The sequence below is a fragment of the Falco peregrinus genome, chromosome 14 (genome assembly GCF_023634155.1).
Source record: "Falco peregrinus isolate bFalPer1 chromosome 14, bFalPer1.pri, whole genome shotgun sequence".
NCBI classification, from domain to species: Eukaryota; Metazoa; Chordata; class Aves; order Falconiformes; family Falconidae; genus Falco; species Falco peregrinus.
This window is the reverse complement of record NC_073734.1, coordinates 16,018,229-16,037,790: the sequence shown is the minus strand read 5'-3', so window position 1 is coordinate 16,037,790 and position 19,562 is coordinate 16,018,229. Positions and strand designations below refer to the sequence as shown.

At 37.1% G+C, this 19,562-nt stretch overlaps 1 protein-coding gene across 1 annotated transcript in view; it reads left to right on the top strand.

Annotated features, from left to right (window-relative positions):
* Nucleotides 1-19,562, top strand: part of URI1 (URI1 prefoldin like chaperone) — a 44,833-nt gene that overhangs the window by 11,974 nt on the left and 13,297 nt on the right. The window contains exons 2-4 of the mRNA XM_055818451.1: nucleotides 2,616-2,650; nucleotides 6,709-6,787; nucleotides 9,126-9,261. Coding sequence (XP_055674426.1) covers nucleotides 2,616-2,650; nucleotides 6,709-6,787; nucleotides 9,126-9,261 — 250 coding nt within the window. The remainder of the gene's footprint in view (nucleotides 1-2,615; nucleotides 2,651-6,708; nucleotides 6,788-9,125; nucleotides 9,262-19,562) is intronic.

The following is a 19,562-nucleotide window of genomic DNA, read 5'->3' as shown; positions in this document are numbered from 1 at the left end:
GAACAAACAAACAGGTCGTTCATTTTATTTACCCTGAAAGGAATTTTCATTCTTAATTGTAACTCTAGATATAAATTATGTGTGGAAGATAGACTAATAATTTTCCTCTGTTTGATTAAAGGCAAAGAATCAAAGATTTGTTTATATATTTATCTATTTGTTTCTTTGCTGTGATAAGACCAGTTGTTATCTAAACAGTGGGACTGACCTAATAAAGGACATATGCATAATTGATCTCCATCTGTTTTTCAATATTTATTTTCTCTCTATTTTTGTAATAGAGCTCAGTTCCAGAAGTGCAGCCTGAAACATTTTGAAGGTGGTATATTTTAGCGCTTCTGTAAAAGGTCTCATTTTATGCTGGCCACTGAAACGAAAAGGTTTGTTGTTGGTTCCATCCTTTAGTATCCCTTCAAGAGAGATTATATCAAAGAAGAAGAATTAAATTAAAATTGATTGGTGTTATTGATTTTTCTTTTCCTTTTTTTTTTTTTGAGGGGATAAAGGGTGATGGAAACAGCATATGCCCCTATGCTGTTTTACTGATGGACTATTTTTTAAAAACATACAAAGCATATGTGGCCAATTTACATATTTACTAATTAAAAAAGCTTCCTGGCAACATTAAGTAGACTATCTTCTGTAACCTTTAACATTGTAGCTAATGGATATAGCCTGGAAATTTTCATAGAAGGTCCTCTAAATAATGTAAATGATTATGAATATGTAACTAGTTAATATGCAGCTACGAAAGGATTATCATGTAGAGGTTAATGAACATGCTGCTCTTATGGTTTGCAGGGCTTTTCTTTTTGTGCTTTTTGCTCACTTCATGCATGGAGAGTCATGTATTAGGAATGGAAAGCTTCCTGTCTTTTCCATCTTCATCTGTAATGGGGCAATTAAACTGGAACTTTCTTAAAGGATTTCATAAATATTTTTGTGTGCTTAATTATGTTGTGTACTTCACAATCACTACCAAATTTGAAAGAAAGAGGGGTGCTGATAGACAAGGCTTCGACTCTTCTACTTGTTAGTAGTGGGCTCCATTGTGTGTTAGCATTGTTACCAAACGTTGCTGTTCCTTATGATTTATACCTTTTACGGAAACTTTACTCTTAAAATGGTCTTAATATTAATAGTATGAATTAGATTTTTGAGTTGATGTCCTGTAGAAGCCTGTATATTTGCTCTTAATCTTAAAAGTAGTTAGCTTGCACATTAAGGGAAGTATTTGCTAGTCATTTGATTTATGGGAGTTTAAAGCATGTGATAAATTTAAACTTGGCTTACACGGGATGAGCTACCTGGCTGAATTTCCTGATGGATTATGAAATAACGTAACCACAAATGTAGAGCTGATCCTTTTCATTTAAGTACTTTACTCTGTTTAAAGAATTATTAGCTCACAAAGTAGTCCCGTTTTTTTTTTAACTCCTATATGAGTAGAAAGTGCAGGGTCTGAGATCTGTTCTGCAATAACTGCACATATGCTAACTGAAAAAAAATATTGTCTTTCATTCCGTTGTTTGGAAAAAAAAAAAAGAATTATCTGCTCCAGTGATTTCAGTGGTACTTGAATGTATGTTATTGTTTTCCCTGCAAATTTTCTCATTAATTGCTTTCAAATGTTAGCATTATTTTGGCTATAGGAAAAACAAAATTTGTGGAAAAAAAAATATCCAGAAAATGCTTATATTGAGAAGATGTCTAGACATATTTAATTGCCTCATGGCTTCATTGCATTTCATATAATTGAATGAAATTGTTTGTGTTATATTTTTGGTAACCATTATTCAGAGATCAGAATATGTTTTGAAAGAGAAAATCTCCACGTAATTATGTCAGAGAAGGTCACAGGTTTCAGCATCTTGTCTGTTTGCTGTATCTACACAGTCTAAAAATAATACAGTTAAAAAAGAGGAAAAGTATTTCATTTTAACAATGGGCTTTATCTTGTAAATTATTTTGGATCACTTGGAAAAGCCTGTGGCATAAGGAAATAAGTAAAATACTCTGATTAAAACTTCCTTTTTTTGACACCCAGAAACAACAAAAGGGAAGCCAGCAGCCCATAATGGTGTCAGATATCCCTGTATTTAAACACCACAAAATTAATTTGTGCTTTTTCAAATTAAAATGGCCAGTAGAAACATTTGTTGATGTACTGATAAAGGAAAAAATGGTTTTGGTGCTGTGGGGTTCATTTGTTTTTGTTTTTTAATGGTTGAGTATGGAAGTTACATTGATGTCTTACTATAATTTATGTTGTTTTCTTATTCTGCAAACATGTAACACTGAAAATAGATCTGCAGATTGCACAAAGTACTACTTATCTTATACTGTGTGTCACGTAATAGTTATGGAGCAGGTATTGCACCAAAATACGAATTGAAAAGCTGTAATTTTTTTCTGTGGTTATCAGTCTGCATTAGTGTGTGATAAAGTGTGCTGCTTAAGAACTACCATTCACATGCCTTTGCACTGACAAATAAAAATGTATATAGAGACACTACTGAATCTGTAAAGCTACTGTTCTAGTTTCTGATGCATTGACATTGCAGCTGTGTGCTTAGCCTTGTTTTTTCATGAGTAGTTATCTGTTTTAATGACAGGTGGTCACTAGCTGCCAAGAAAAAATCCAGCACTGGTAAGTGAATAATGTTTGATTACATGCCTAAAATACTGATGAGTAACCTAGTTATATTTTAGTAAAGTGTTGCTATTTATTCTAATGATAGCCAAATCCTACTAGCATGTTGTGGGAATTATAGTTAGCGATCGCTCAGAATTGTTGCAGTGTACTCTCTTTAAAATGTATATATTTTCCAGTATATCATTACTTTAAATCACAAGTACATTGAGCCTTAGTGTTTATACTCCTGTTTTAAATACCCAGCTCATTCGTTGTTTTTCCCCAAGTAACCTTGTGGGATGAATGCTGAATTTGCCTGATGGGTGAAAAGGTACTCCCAGGGTAGAACTGATTATTCTTGTTTTCTTTCTAACTATGGAGCACGTAGGGAAATTCTGCCCCGCCACCCCACCTTCCATGTGCTAGATCAACGTGAAAGTAATGTTTCCCTGGTTTTTCCCCTCTCAGAAAAGTATGTGATAAAGCTTAGTTTGTAATGCTTAGAAAGAAGTGGTTTGTTATGTAAAAAAATTATCTCTGGGCACTTTTTTCTCTGTTGGCAATCTATGGTTAATAGAAAACATGCTTAGTAAATAATAGTTTTGTATGGCATCTGAGGAAAATGTACATTTAATGGTGAATGAAATCTTATGAGTTACTGTGAGATATAGCAGTTGATCTTACAGATATCAAATTACAATATATCCATGCTGTGTTTACCATGATTTTACTGAGAGAACAACAGGAGCTGTCTTGATTATTGTCTGCAGGGTTATTGCAGAATCACAGCAACTGCCCCTTTAGTGGTGAGATTAAACCTTTGGTTATACACCATCAAGCATATAATATTTTAAATTTATTTTAAGAGGCTTTTTCTTCATGCCTGAAAGATCTCCAAGCAAATAATTTATATTTAGTGTGTATCAAATGTTTTTAGTTTAAATGCACATAGGCTGCAAGCACTGGATAAGAGGAAAAAAATCAAGGCAATCTATACACATCATCATATTAAATTCTGACTATTGGCTTGCAAAAATAATCTAAAACTAATATGTTTCATTTATGTTTAAAATTCAGAGACTGCATTAATTTTCAATAAGGGAAATATTATTGAAGTGCCTACTGGTGCTGCTGTGGTGAAGTCAGGCAGAATATCCCCAGCAGACATACTTTCCCAGGAGCTTTGCAGTGTCCATACCAGTTTGGTCCTGTGTGAAATTCTGCATGTACGTTCTTTTACTAAGAGACAGTATTTTTCAGAAATAAACTACTTGACAGAAAACCTTAACATTTGAACAGATTTTTAAGTTTGGAAGGTTGTGACAGTTATTTCCTCTTACCAAAATAGCTGGGGTTTGTGGCGTGGGGTGGGAGGGCTGGCTGTGGAAGGAGTTGCAGGTGTGTTTGCTTCTATGCAAACTCTGACCATGGCCCTGTGAACTTGGGGGTTTGAGGCACAGAATGTCAAAAGGAAAACCTAACTTACTGATGCCTTTTGTGTGGAAAAAGCAGTTTATACAGCATCCATACAATCTTTATAAAAATTATTTAAAATTTAGTACCCTTGTTTAGATCTTGATTGTGCAAGAGCTGAGTGCTCTTGTTTCAACTGGGTAATTTGTTCATGTAAGACCTTTTAAGTAGTCAGTGACACAGAAGAATGTTAAATAGAATTGGGTGAATAACAATAGGGTTTTAAAATGCTCAGCTTCAGTATATTTCCATTATTCTCTTTTTCATTTTTCGTACACTTTTTGAAGTGTATTTCTAAAGCCATGACTCCAATAATGGGTCTGGTGTGGGATTAAACATCTAGACGTGCATTTCCCCTTCTAGGGACGTGTTTATAGAAGTCCCAGTATTCATCCTCCCAGTTTACTTTGGTTCTTCATTGCACCTTGGGACTGAGCATAATGCCGGCACACCCCAGAGCTCCTGTGACCATCAGCTATAGGTGAAGAGGGAGATCAGCTTCTTTCTTTAAGTAATGCTGTTTCAGACCAATTAATTAAAAGGATTGATTTTAATTTTCTTTATCTCCGTGGTTCAGTTTAGGATGCGGCCACACTTTCAGAGATTCCCGTGGTGGAGTTTTGATCAGCAAAGGGAAATAGTCCTGCTGGAAAAAGAAACATATTTTGCTCTGTAAAGAAAATAGCTTTTGTAGCAAGTGATTTCTCCTGTACCCTAATCAGATTATTCAGTAATGGGCAGCAGTCAGACCTTAAAGGCAGTATCTTCTTTTCAGATTAATGAAAAAATGTTGAGTGACTTTCAGCTATGAAACAATGGGAACGTTTAATCCTGCTGCAAGTGGGGGGATATTCATACTATTCTCTTCCCGTGGAGTCTTCTCTTCACGTTTGAGACATGGGCAAGGCCTTTTGCTTGGGGATCGTGTTTGTTTTTTTGGTGGATGGTTGGGGTGCATCAGTGTCCATTTCTCAAATAGAGATCGCTGTGAGGCAAAGGCTGGATTCTACAACTATAATTAATTGTTATTGCTGACACCAAGTTGTCATTATATTGGTCCCCCCACCCATCTCATCTCCGCGACTTTTGTTAAGAGTCATGAGTTTGTCCCTCCTCTTTGAAGGAAGTGAATTCTGTTTTCACTTCGATGTGGGCAATGGACAGAGAAACTTGCCTAAAATGGCTGGGAGAAATCTGCTGTCCAACCAAAGCAGCAGCAAGCATCTTTTGTAAGTCAGTTATGGAATACCGTTTTAATGTCCAAGTGGCATAAAAAAATAAATTCTTTTTTTCAGAACCAGTTCAACAACTTAAAACATTAAGTACTCTAGGTATAAAGTAGGGCGATAACAGCAAAGTTCAACTGTGGAAGCAAATGAGTCAAAACATAGGATTATCAGATAATTTTTCATAACGAATGCTGAAGAAGATTTCACTCTGCTTATGAATCTAAGAAAATCAATGATAATATTTTAAGAGTTGTGTTATCAACTATGACATTCATTTTTCAGCACATTTATAGATTGCTTTCCTGAATCATCCTCAGAAAACCTGTAATTTGCATCTTGGGTCAGCGTTGTTAACTGTGCTGCTCTGTGCTTTCAGTTGCCTTTTATTGCAATATTTACTACCATATATATGTTTACTATTTTGAAGTACAAGTAAACAATATCATCAAACCTGACATTTATATGCCAGCTACTTCATGCAGGAGCTGATTTCTGACCATCTTCAGAATGGCAATGGTCCATTAAAAGACTTTTTCCAGCAGAATTTAAGTATTTAAGAATGTCTTCACTAAAGAAGGCTTTTTTAGAGGGACTGTAGTTGCTTGTTTTGCACTCAAAGGAAGATCCCTGCAGTGATTGAGATGTTGTATCTTGCAAAGTCCTCTGAAGAGCCAGGTGTCTACCCTGGGAGTAGTTTGTCTTAAGTTCACCGAGCCATTTCTGTCTTGGGTAGCAACGTGTGGCCAGAGCCTCATTTACCATTTGGATAGAGAAGCAGCAGAAGGGATGTTTCTGATCTGTATTGTCCCTTGTCAGGGGTTGAAGATGCGACAGAACCCCAGTGATCAAGCCATCTTTTAGGAGTGCTGACTCTTGGTAGGAACACAAACTTCACGCGAAAATCAGAATTAATTAAAATTTTGCCCGTTTATGTCAGCTCAAACCAAGGTCATGAATTCTTTATTACAACGGATACTTTGAAGAATTTGCCTCTTAGAAACTGTTTTTTTAGTTACTTCTCTAAATATTGATGGTTGTATAACTGTTAAACTTGAGCATGGAGTGAGAAATGCCAAATCCTGGTGAATGAACTGATTCTTTGCACCATAAAAAAAATCAAATTCAGGAAGAGACATGCACAGCCTAAAATAATCATGTCCCTATTGTAATACATGTTATTTTAAATAATCTAGCTATTATGTTTGTCACCCTGAGTCTTTTATAAATAAGTTATTAATCTATCAACTGCATGTGTTTAATCATAAAATAATTTATTTTTCTGTATTTTTTGTGTGTTGTTGAATTACTAGCAGGAAAACATTAACTCTTTACTTTAGATATGAAATTGAATCAGCTTGAATTTGTCAACAGGAAGAAGGTGGAGAGCGATTATGAGGCTCTTCAGGAACGACTCCGTACGCTGCCTGACAAACTGTCCTATGATATCATGGTATGTATGGTGTAGAGTTCACACAAGAAAATGGCTAAAATTTTTAGTAACTCAAGCATCTGCACTGGCAGTGAGGTGTTATTTAGGTTGCCATGTAATACTTCGAAATGTTAAGTTTATTATGATAATAGTTAAACTTTTGTTTCTATTTCTTTTCTTTGAAATCCATTATAAATTACAGTGTTACTGACAACCGAGAATTGATGACATAAATGCTAACACAAAACCTGACATGTTTGATATGTAAATCTATTGTATAGAAAACTATAATTATGACTGAATTACAGTACTTAGTCATTTCCTGAGAAGAAAGTGGCCGTAGTATTTCCTGATTCATGGAAATAAACCCTAGAACATTGATTTTTACATAAAAAGGTGCTGCTAATTTTTGTTTCGCTGATCTTCACATTGACGTAGCAATCTTTTCTGGTGCTTTGAATCTTCCCTAACAACTGCACAGCTCCCTGTGTAAACTTTACCCTGTTGGCTTGTGCTCACCAGAGTTTTGACCAAATTGGCCTCTCTCTCTTTTTTTCCTCCTCCCTTCTCAGGTCCAATTCAAGATATATCTTTGAAGGGAGGGAAGTTGTACTGTAAATAACTGAATGGCTAATTTCAGCAAAAAGTGCCTGACTGCTTTCTTCCTTGGCAGCCTGGTTCAGCGTATAGAGTTGAGTTGTTAGTAAGATGGTGTTGGAGTGAGTACACTTACCATGTGGGAAAAGAGAGTGTTTTCCTTTCCTGTGCTAATGATTCAGTTCTGGATTTTTATGTGTATAGTCCATTTAACATGTGTGTATGTGTGGCCACAGGATGTAAAGCAAAAAGATCGTGTTGTTTTGAAGAAAAAACACTAGCTTTAAAAAAGCTAGATAGGGCTTATTCTTAGTTAAAGCACAATGTCAACTCACATCTGTTATTTTAAATGTATATAAATAGTTCCTATCCTGTTAGCCAAATAGTTTCATATGTTTTCAATTTTGCTTTCATCATTTTGGAGGAAGAGTGAACAGGCAAATGGTGCAATCTGCTACTTGAAAACCAAGTCAGGAAGGGTACACGTGTAGAAAAAGCACATTCTGCATAGTCTTAATGTCAGGATCCTGCCTGCTGGACAACTGCTTGAAGCATTGGTTTCCTCTTGGATACTGAAGCTAGGGAAGATCACTTTCCAAGGAAACAGATCTGCTAGGCCAGGTGTCTGCTTCAGCACAAGCGTGATGAGCAAATAAGTGGCTGTCCTGAGGAAATGAATGTGGCAGAGGAGTGAAGTAGAAGGAAGGGATACAAACTGGCGGAGACAGATCTCTTTGACCCTAAGAAAGAGAAGTCTTGACATGGATGCGGTTCTTGGCATTTTGCTGCCTCCATTTTAACTTCAATTTGATTTTGGTCTTCTGATTTCTTTGTTGAAGCCCAAGGGCACGCAGGCAGGTGGCGGTAGGTAAGAATGCAGGGGGCTGGTGCAGGAGACAGGAGTGAGGGTGGCCCAGGCTCCTCCGCAGGGATAAGACTTGCCCAAGCACTGTCTGTAAAGGGTGGGCTCTGGAAGGCTTCTTAATTTATAGAAATAATGTCCCATACATTGTAATGCATGTTAAAGTGAGGGTTACCCATTTTAAGAAGCACCTCTAAAAGTAATCAAATGTGTGTATCACTGGTGTACTCCTGTCGGAAGTCATATTCTGGTTTTATGTATTGTTCCTGTGCCTGGAGAGACGTCAGAGGATGGGTGTTGCTTGGTGGAGCATCGCTCAAAGGTTGAGGTCTGCATACCTGTGAATGATGAAACACAGTGAGATTCATTCAGCACGACCTGCGATCCTGCTGTTAGCCCCACAAACTTACACTGAGGTTTCTAGGTACTTACTATTAGCAAGACAGATACTGAGAGAAGCAACTCGTCTTTGAGTTGACCTTAGTCAGTATTTAAAAGATTCTAGCAAAGCTAAACTTGCTCTTCTGGGAAATGAATGTAGTCTGTGTATAACAAATACATAACTCACCTAAAGGATAGTATTTTTATTATCAAGACTTACATGTTAAGATTAAGTGGATTTGTTTTCCATATGAGCATTCAGCTATACTATAGTTTTGTGTCACAGAGTAACTTGTCCGGTTAAATACCGCTTTTCAGATTTTGTAAGTACAATACTAAATTCAAATATGTCTGGGCATTTCAGTATTTATGAAGGGTTATACATTAAATAAGTGCTGTAGAATTTTTATTTCCTTAACTCTGTTATTTTACTTTATTTTAAAAACTAAAGACATGAAAGACTGTCTAGGTTTTATTTTCATTAGTGATTTTCAGCAGTGTCTTCTGTGCCTTTGACAGGTACCTTTTGGTCCTCTTGCCTTCATGCCAGGAAAACTGGTCCACACCAATGAGGTTACTGTTCTGCTTGGGGACAACTGGTTTTCAAAATGCTCAGCAAAGCAGGCTGTTGCGCTAGTTGAGCACAGAAAAAAACGTATGTATGTTTCTGAACATAATTTAATAGTTAAAGTATGTATCTTTGTATTAATGTATAAAATTAGTAGCATCTACACTTTTTTTTTTTGTGGGCTCGCTAACGGAAGTCTCATTCAGATTACATAATGTCAGTTTAGCACCTTATTTTCCATCTCTACTTGGTATTTTATTGCGTGTCTAATTTTTTTTAAACATCTAGCCAGAGGTTGTTTTTTTTTTTTAAATGATCAGCTTAAGTTGCCAAAGTTCGGGTTTTGTATTAGATGTTAGAATACAAGATCAGTCAAGATTTGTTTGTTTATTATACACAAAAGTAAAAAAAAGAAAAAACAAACTAAACTAAAAAAACCCTTTCACTTTTCTTTAATGTGAGAAACGCTGTATTATTTTCCAGAAAGTGAACGTCACATTGTACTTACGCTTTTAGTTATCTTAGTCCTTGTATTTTGTTCCCTTGTCTCATCTTGTATTTCTTTGCTGCCTTGTCCTCTGGTTTTTTGGTTTTTGTTTTTCCTTTCTCTGTACTGTTTTCCAGCTTTCTTCTCCCTCTGTGCATGCTTTACTTTTGCTGTTTTTTTTTTTAATCACTTGCTACTTAGCTGCATTTCTGCCTCCTGCCCTTGATGTTCCTATCCATTGGTGTGGAGAGATCCACCGGATCTCCTCTGATCAAGTGCTGTTGGTGACCACCAAATTCATCTTTCATAGCAGCATATCACAGAGGCATATAGCAATTCCTGGTTTTGTTTCCAGCCCTTGTTGGTTGGTGGCGAGACCTTGGCTTCCAAGGGCCAGGACCACCAGCAAGTGGTGTGCACGGTGCACTTTGGAACCTCTTTTATGTTAGAAGGAACGAGAGCCTAAAATATTAGATGTAGATGTCAAGGAAGGAAAAGCACAATAAAACGGAAAATAAATTGGTACCTATTAGCCTTTGCTGCTTGCTTCAGATAAGTGTGTGAGTAAATTTTTTTCATGTTGGTTTTACATGTAATCTGTCTTACTCCTGAACAAGTACTCACTGTGGCTTTACCCTGCGTATGTTACAACTACCACAACTATTTACACTGGGTTTTTGAGTTCAGCTATCCGTGTTGCTGCCTGCAGCAGAATACCTTAGAGGTTCCCCATCTGAATACGCGTGTTGCTTTTTTTTCAAATCTGTGCAAACAATATTTGTGTAAGAGAAGTTGGGTTTTTTAATAAAAAATCATTTGCTGTATTAATTAAAAATATTCCTTTATTAAGAACATTGCCAAAAGTATATAATTCGTATTTCACCTATTATCTTCCTTAATCTGGTTCTCCTGACACAGCTTTGCAATTTTCTTTCTTACTGAACTGAGTCTACATTATTTATTATGACTCTTGTGAGATCTCAGGTCCATATCTTTTTCCTTGATCATCTGATACTTTTTTCAGTGCTGCAGAATATTTTTGTCACCATTACATTCAGTGAAATCATTTGACCTTTGCATAGTAGATGTTTGAACATTAAGTAGTCTGCTGGGAGACACACAATAAGTGCTAGATTCTTTCCTTTATGTTCTTTTAAATTGCATTTAAAACGCGAACTCAGAGATACTAATTTCTTTTAAAACAAAATTGTCATCGAATGCTGGATATAAACCCTCCATTCAGCTGATAGTTCACTTCAGCTGTGTGATGGCTGCCAGTGGGAGGCTCCAAAACACTGATATTAACTAAAAACTTCTTATTTAAAGGACTATTTTCAGTTTTGGATGATAAAAACTATACTAGTACATATGATTCTGAAAAAAAAATATTTCTTTCATAGATAGAGTTTTCTCCTTTGAAAAATACAACCGATAAACTCTTTTGACCATTTTCACACTAAATGAGGGCGACTTAGAGGAGAATATTGGAGATTTTATTAGTTTATTCTAATTAGGAAAAAAGTTATGTACGTGAAAGACCTGTAGGCCGTTGCTGTATAATGTGAATTGGTCACTTGTGGCACCAATTTGATAGACTGATGTTTCACAAATATTGGTATAAAGTCTCTTTTGTGTATTGCACCGTAGTTATGTTTATAGGCATGACTTCTGATTTCACTGGCATTTTGTGAGCATAGGGGCTTCATAGTTTACAGGGTGATGTATATTGGGCATTGTCCTTACATTGACACAATGTGATTTGATTTTTAGTTTGTAATCTTTTTGTTTTGGACATAATTTTCATGAGTAGGTCACACAAGCTGGAAAAGAGGGCATGCTTACTGCGGTGGATTACATCGCAAGCAGTCCCAAATGTCCTGTGTGTCAGTCGGAAGGTCCTAACACAGCAAAGCTTTTTTAAGCACGTGCTTAAGGCCAGTGTGTGCTTAAGGGCTTTGATATATAGGGATTGGAGTCTGAGCAGAGCAAAGAAAGGCTCATGCTGAAATTGCTTCCTGAACAGAAAGCTGGCAATATTTGTTGATAGCTTGTTTCTTCAGTGACCTACATTTTCCCCCCCCAATGTTACTAGATTTAATTTAGATGGCTATTTTTTTGTAACTAGCTGGTCAAATCCATTCAAAATGAAGTTAAGTAGTATAGCACTAGTAATTCAGTGCTTTAACAGAAATTAAGAGTTGTAAGGAAATAAATACAAGTCACACGTTTTCATTGCTTACCGTACCTTGTGTCCCACTCTCCTGAGTGGAGAGGGGTGGGAGAGCATCTGCTCGGGGTTTAACTTTTCTAGTGGGACTTGCTCTTAGGTAGAAAAGGGTAAGAGATTCCTATAACTCACTCACTTCAGAGTGCTGGTTCTGGGGAGTTTTCTTTATTACCTTTGACTAGTTTTGCATGGCTCTGCCCATTGAAGACCTCTGGTCGCCAGGGGTTGACCCTGTTTGCCTTTGAGGACACCCCTGCCCTACCGGTTAATTTAATCAAGGTTCACAGAAAACTTTTACATTTTGATTCCTTCTGTGCATGTTGGATGCAGACAAGAATGAACAGTATGAATTTACATGCTTATGCAGTAACAGTGCCAAATAAATCCAACAGTATCGGCGACTATAAAGCCTTGGAAGTTAGGAGTAGCAGTAAGAGTGTACTGTTTATAAAAGCTTTAAATATTACTTAGTACTAATTAGGTCATCCTTTTTGTCTTCTTAGTTCTGTTAAATTTGCTTTTAAAAGGAGAATGAGTGAAAAAATGTTTGCTTCTGTGGAGTAGAGAAAAGCCCAGCCGCAGCAGATTAATATCTTGGTTAAAATTTACTTAATTGAAAGGAATAATTGAAGGGTGACTGTACTGAATTTTAAAAGTAAATGTACTTCAACTGACGAAGCTGTAGAAAGCCTATTTTGGGGATACATTTTTGTTTGCTTGGCTTTTGATTTAGATGCAAACTGTTCAGCATTGTGATTGGTTGAAATGTATTTGGTAAAATTTGGGACAGTCAGTCATGTCAAATGTTACTTTTTCATAAAATATTGATCATGTCTTCCTGAATAATATTTGAGTTGCTGTAGGTCTTTAATTTGCTGTGCATTTTTGTGACGTCCTGGATGTTCAGTTAGTTTCAAAAATGTTAAAAAAATAAATCTAGTGAAGTTTATGGAATTGCCAAGTATATTTTTAATTGTTTTAAATTTGTTGCAGTTTGTTAAACCAGGTAGCACAGATAATGGGAAACACTTTACACATGTTTGTGTGTAAAAATGTGAAGAAATAGTGAAGTAGATTAAAGGATATGCACACCAAATTCCATTATAATAAAAGAAATTAGCTTTTTAAGTATGTCACAGTTTAGCACAACAATAATGCAATTGTACTTTTTTTCCCTTACAATTATCTTGCTTAAGGTACTTCATAATATTTCTGTTCTCCTCAAGGCAAGACTGTATTGTCTCAGAATTCAAAGAGGGAATAAAGATTCTTTTTGTGAATATGGGATTATATCTTTTACGTGTTTGTGATGATATAAATTACATTTTTTCTCTATATCAGTAATCGCATTAATTCTTTAAGATGGGAAATTTTTCATTACAATAGTCCCTGTGGTAGTTACTATAGAAAGAAATTAAATAGATTTTTCTTATAAATATTTGTAGATTAATTCAGTATGCTAGGTGTTCCAAGTGTCTAAACACTTTAAAAGATGGGAAATTAAAACATGCACACAGAACTAGGAGTGGTTTTATTGTGTTCAAAATTTATCAGATTAAAAAAAAAGATCCCACTTAAAGGAGAATTGTTGAACTACTTAGCAAATGTGTCTTCAGTATATGTAAGAATACCCTTGCAGTGTCATGCTGCAAATGAATTCATGAAATGAAAATACTGATTACATTAACATACAGTATTGTGATAGTACCCAATTGTAAATCGCAGTATGTAACCTTTAATACAAATATTTGCGTCAATCAAAATTGACCGATAGCTTAGTATACAGGGTTTAAAAGACACCATTGTTTTTAATAAATAAGATGATCCAGGCAGATGAGGACCAGTTTGAATTTGTTCCTTATCAGCATTTCCAGAAAAAAGGATATTGTCTCCAAAATATATGATAGGAAGGCTTTCCATTTCCCATCTGTGAATGAGTGAGCCTTTAGAGGTTTTAATGTTTCATCCAAGGATGAAAATAACTTCCTTTATATTCTAAAGAACGTAACACAAACTTGCCTGCTCACTTTTTTTTGGAGGGGGAAGGACAAAAAATGCAGGCAATGTTACAAAGAAATCTAGCGGTGGCTTTTTTTTTAATTAAAAAAAAATGGGGTTTTTTTGCATGCTCTAGAATTACTGTCAGGGTGTTTTTGACCATTTTTTTACTATTCTTTGTGATTATCACTTTTTAGTTTGGTAACCTCCATCAGTTCCTTCCTTACCCTTGTTAAGTTAGGAGCTGATTCAGTGGAGCGTTAAGTGCTCTAAATTTGCGCTGCAGTTCCCAGGAGGTGTTTGGTTTCTCACAGGACCACAGGCTAGGTATTTTAACCAGAACAGAGTGGAAGAAAGTAAGGGGAATAGACTCCTTTCTGTAAGTTACATGCTGTGAATCAAAGAACCCCCTACCTTTTTATAATTCTTACTGGGCAACGGAGGAGTTGTCTGAATGCCACCCTCCTTCATTTAGGAAGAATTTAAATGTAGTCGTATGATTCTAGGAATTACATAGGTGTGTGAACCTAAAAGAGAAATGTGTTGCATTTACTTAGCATTCCTAAAGCCAAGTTATCTGTACAAATTTTGACAGAAAAAAATCCAGATTACTTTGATTTTGATACCAAGGGAACGTGGAAAGCAGAATGAAGGTTGTCTTTAAAAGGCACAAAGCTACTGCACAAAGGGTTGCATTGCGTTTTAAAGAACCAGTGCAGAATGAATTTATTTATGTTGTTGCAAGCACAAAGAGAGCTTAAATTCATATACACAAAAAGCAATCAGGATTCTCTTTTGAATCTTAAAACAAATGCATCTGTAGAAAAATGAACAGTAAAGGACAGAAAGAGTAGGGTGTTTTGAAAAGCTCTTAGTAGATACTACTTTCTGCAGAACTGCAGATTTTACTTGTTTTAAGTAACCTGCGGTAGTTTGTTGGAAAATTATTGGCTGTAACTCTGTTTTGTTGCAGATTAAATGCATATTTATTAAAATACAGTTAAAAATCCTCAGATGGTTGATCTACTTGTGCAGGCCGTTAAAAGCAAAAAAATAAGTAACACACTTCAAATAGCATGCCATAACTCAACCCGTTAATAAATAGTACTGGTAATTGTACCGTAGTGCTGCACTTTGGTGTGATAGGCATTACTGTTTTGTTCAGGGGTCAGTCATAATTGTCCTAGAAAATGCTGATCAACGATTCAGCATGCAAAATGCTATTCTGTGGTTCCCCCATGTAACTTCCCTTCTGCACCTGGAATGGGATGGTGGAGAGTGAGAACCGGGAAGGTGCTACTGCCTTCAGGTGCACGTGCTCAGTTCTCACTCTGGAGGAACTGAGCTGCTGTCAGGTCTGAGGTAGGTGGTTGCTCCCTGGCTTGTATAAACACTCTCTGTGTGTTTAACCATCTTAAGGCTTGTTACCTTCTACTTGAGAAACTGCGTTAGATGATGAAGGGATCTTAACTCAAAGTCTCAGTTGCATACAGAATTCTTTGTTACACTTAATCTAAAATTTCTGTCCAGTCACCTATCCTCAAAGGAGATCACTTCCTAACTTTCCCCGTCTTTTTCTTCTACATTGTATCTGTGAGACTCCCCTGAAGACTGACTGAACCCAGCAAGGTAAACCAGGCTTCAGCTTCATCTCAGTTTGTCCTGTTTCACACGGTCTGACTTTTCAAAATAGATCAACCTGTTCTCACTATTCTTGTCTGTTCTTACTATTTAAATCCCAGTGTAACACACAGTTTCCAGAAGTAACTAAAATAACGTCTGTGATTCCCCAAATCCTTATAGACAACACTCCAAGGACATTAATGTCAAACTCAGATAATTAAAATTTGTATCCAGCCAAGCTAATTAACCCATTAAAGCCAAAACGCATAGATGAGTATTTGTGTCAGTTTGGCATTAGTACGTTGTCATGTCTTGTAAAATCTGGCTTCGGTGGACTTCATTTCAACAATATGAAATGTGTTCCCCAATTATGTTTTTCCTCTACCAGCGTATATGTAGCAAGCAGAGGGCTGCTTCTTAAAAATGGCTAATCGTGGTGTAAGGAAATCCAGTCAAGTCCTTTCAGACTAACAAGGGAGCTGGGAAGGAATGATCTAAATGTAAAGAAATCCTGCTGCCTGTAAATATCCAAAGGCTGCTGCGCAGGGGAAATCTACATATCCTGATGTCTGATTCAAATACCTTCTGCTTTTGGAGGTTCTGGAAAATAGTCCTAAAGACTCTGGCTTCTCTGTGGCACTCAGCTGTCTTTGCAAGTGGTTTTGTTTCGCTGCGACATGTAAATAGGAACTACTTGGGTTCACCTGAAAGCCATGTCAGACTTTTCTCAGATTATTGGATGTGACAAAGTTGGACAACAGCCTCTGGTTCAATCCGTCTTAAAAGGCTCTAAGAAGCTTAAGCCACAGGGTAGTAAGAGGAGGAGACTGTGGAGCCTCTCTTACTCTACCGATACTTTTATGGGGGTCTCAGTGAATTAAAAAAAATCCCTGTGGTTCATAAAGTGAATTGTTTCTTGCTAGGTAGGGTACACTTTACATTTCAGTGGATGGGGTTGGAGGCTTTTAGGATGTGCCATGGCAGGTCTAAACCACGAACCCCTGAGCTTCCCCTGCAGTCAGGTGCATGAGCCCTTTTCCAGGACTTTCCCTGGCCGTGGAAAGGTCTCTCCTTTGGCTGAGCGGGAGCCCTGGCTGTCTGGGCAGGGCAGGCTCAGTGTGCTGACCGACCAGGGACATGGGGACGGAGCAGGGATGGAGCAGGGACAGAGCGCCGCGGTAATCCCAGCTGGCCGCTGGCATGCTGCGTGGCCAGGGGCAAGTCACTTCAACTGTCTGTTTCTTCATCTGTAAAGCAGTGGAGAGTAGTACTTACCTCCCTCGCAGGGCACTGTGCAGAGGAGTTAATACTGGTACAACTTTTGAAAATAAACCACAGTGTGTAATTGCTCGGTGTCTTAACCTGACAGAGCAAACCAACGTGCTTCCATCCAGAAAGCGGCATGGCAAGCTGGCGCTCCAGGAGCAGCGTAGCCTAGGTGGGTGTCGAACAAGATTTAGATACACAGGCAATGACTGAGACACTCGTGGTGTTTAAGAAACAGCTGAGCATTACATTTACTATGAATGTAAAATAAAAGCCTGAGGAAAATTGGTCTCAAGCTAGACGTTTATGTATATTGAGACTACCTTCAAGAGCTGAAAGCACAGATGGGAGCATTTTGTTTGAAAACTATCGCCACCTCTTTTTGATTTGGACTTTGGAGGGCGCGTTATACACCAGGAAGAGCTGTGGGTGATGGTGATAGGAATTAACGGAAGAATAAAAGCTGTGTGCGAGGGGTGATCACTGCTGTGCCCGATGGGGGACGAGGCGGCTCTGGAAGGGGTTGTGTAAGGGGGTGGCACGTGGAAGGAGCTATGTCTGCTGAAGGGGGTGTGCTGGCACCGCTCGGATGTTCAGTGCTTCTTGGAAATTGTGTTAGGAAGTGCAAACACAGAGCAGTTTCCAGGGGAGAATCTTAAGCTCTTTCTTAGAAACAGCCTAACTAATGGAGATGACTACACATCCGATGCGTAGGTTGATGTTTGGTTTAAAGACTAATGCTTTTGAAGTATTCCAAAAGTCTGAGCTGTGTCTTTGTGCTTCTTGTTGGAAAGGATGGACGTGTTTGAGTAGCCTTCTCTGAAATGCAGAATTCTCTTCTAAACTATTTACTCCAAGTAATATATTTTCAAGGAATTATACGTGATACACTATGAAATATGAACAGGGTAAAATGCATACAATACTGATTCTCTTAATATTAGGATGAGGGTAATCTCACACGCTTGGTGATAGTTGTGTTTTGCTTGACTGTTTCATGCATAATTCCTTCTTCTGCATTGCCAAGGGGGAGGAGGGATCTGAACCTGTCTGTAGAACCTGGGTCACTAAGTAGATTTTATTTTGTAAGTACAAGTACAAACTCGTTTTGTCTACTTAAGTGCACTTTGTAATAATTTTGTGATTATTAATTTATTTTCACACATCCTTATCTGAAAGGCCTATTGTTATAATAGATGCAGCCTCTGAAACATTGACAACTGCATACCCTAGCCAGAAAACTGTATGGGGAGTAGCTGTGTAGGTACTTAAAACTTTTTGGAATTAACCTCTAGATTAGAGAGATGCTTAATCAAATACTAAAGTTAACAGGCAAAAGGAGAATTAAAGTAAAGAGTAAGAATACTGAGAAAATACTTTGAAAATAGTTTTTGACGTGAAATATTTTGTGGTTAAGTTTTCCCTCGTTACATGTTGCTGTCTGTAAAATGGGAATAGCAGGGTGCTCTGCCATACTTGTATGCTGTGAGAATAAATAATTCCAGGTGTATGAGGTTTTTTACATGCTACAGTACTGGTGATCATGTAAATATCGTAAATAGGAGCAGTGCTGAAGAAGGAGCTAGCTAGATTGATGAAGTGAGTTACTGCTTAAAAAAGTTTATTGGAGTGTGACTTTGCTGATCCCATGGTAGAGAGGATCTCTTTGCCTCCTTCATAGTACTGTATGAGACATCATCTTCTTGTATTGCTTTAATGATTTCAAAAAAGAATTTTAAAATAGAAAATCAGCTTACTTCTTCACAAAGGCTTTTAGCTCCTTCAGGGTATATAGGACCAGTAGGTGCAAGGTCTTAGAGATCCTCTGTTGAAACTAATTTATGTAGTAAGTCTTCCCTCCTGAAAATTTGCATTTGTATTAGTTTTGAGTTGAACAAAGAGTGCAAGTCTATTAATATTATTAGTATAAGGCTTTAATTGTGCCCTCTTTCCCCCAATTCTTAAGTCTTAGCAAAGCTGTGTTTCCTTTTCAGGCGGTTATGACCTTCTTCTTTTGCAAATTAGTTTGTTTTTTATGATAACTTTAAGGTAAAAGTGAAACTTAAGTTTTTAATATTTTATAAATTGCTGTTGAAAGGATTCATTATTTAATTGGCACGAGGGGATATAGAAAGCACTGTCTGAAATGAACTCATGTCTAAGAACTGGGTAGTTCTCAAAGTAGGTTTTCAAAATTGCTGTAAAGCGTAGTTGCCCAGACAGAAGAGCTGTCTGCCTTCTGCTCTGTGGTAAAAATACAGTTATTAGGGCACAAGCATATTTCACTTGTCCGTCATAACAAAAATGTTTGAACATAGTAACAGGAATGAAGTTTCAAAGGATTTTTAACAGTATATTTCAGATACCCGTCTTGATTTTGTCACAATAAACCAGACTCTCCACCTGGATGTTTTTCTATCTAGAAGATTTTTACTCAAAAAGACAGTTTTTCCTTATTTTCATGTTGACCTCAAAAGTCAGCTTTTTGGTTTGCGACATGTGCTGAACAGTTTAATTGATTGACTTTGGGGGAATATTACAGGTAACATTAATAGAAGGCTTTGTGCAACCTGTCCTACGGTAGATCGTATACATAGCTTCCTTCCCCTATAGAAGCACTATCAGAAGGGGGTATTATTCAAATCAAACTGCCGTGTGTTTCCTTAAATCAATGCCTACAGCACTCTGTCTAGTTTACCCCATTTTTCTTCTTAGAGTGGTTTCACAGTTTGTGTTCAAATTTACACACAAAGGATCTGCAACTTCTTCCTAATGAATCAAATGGTT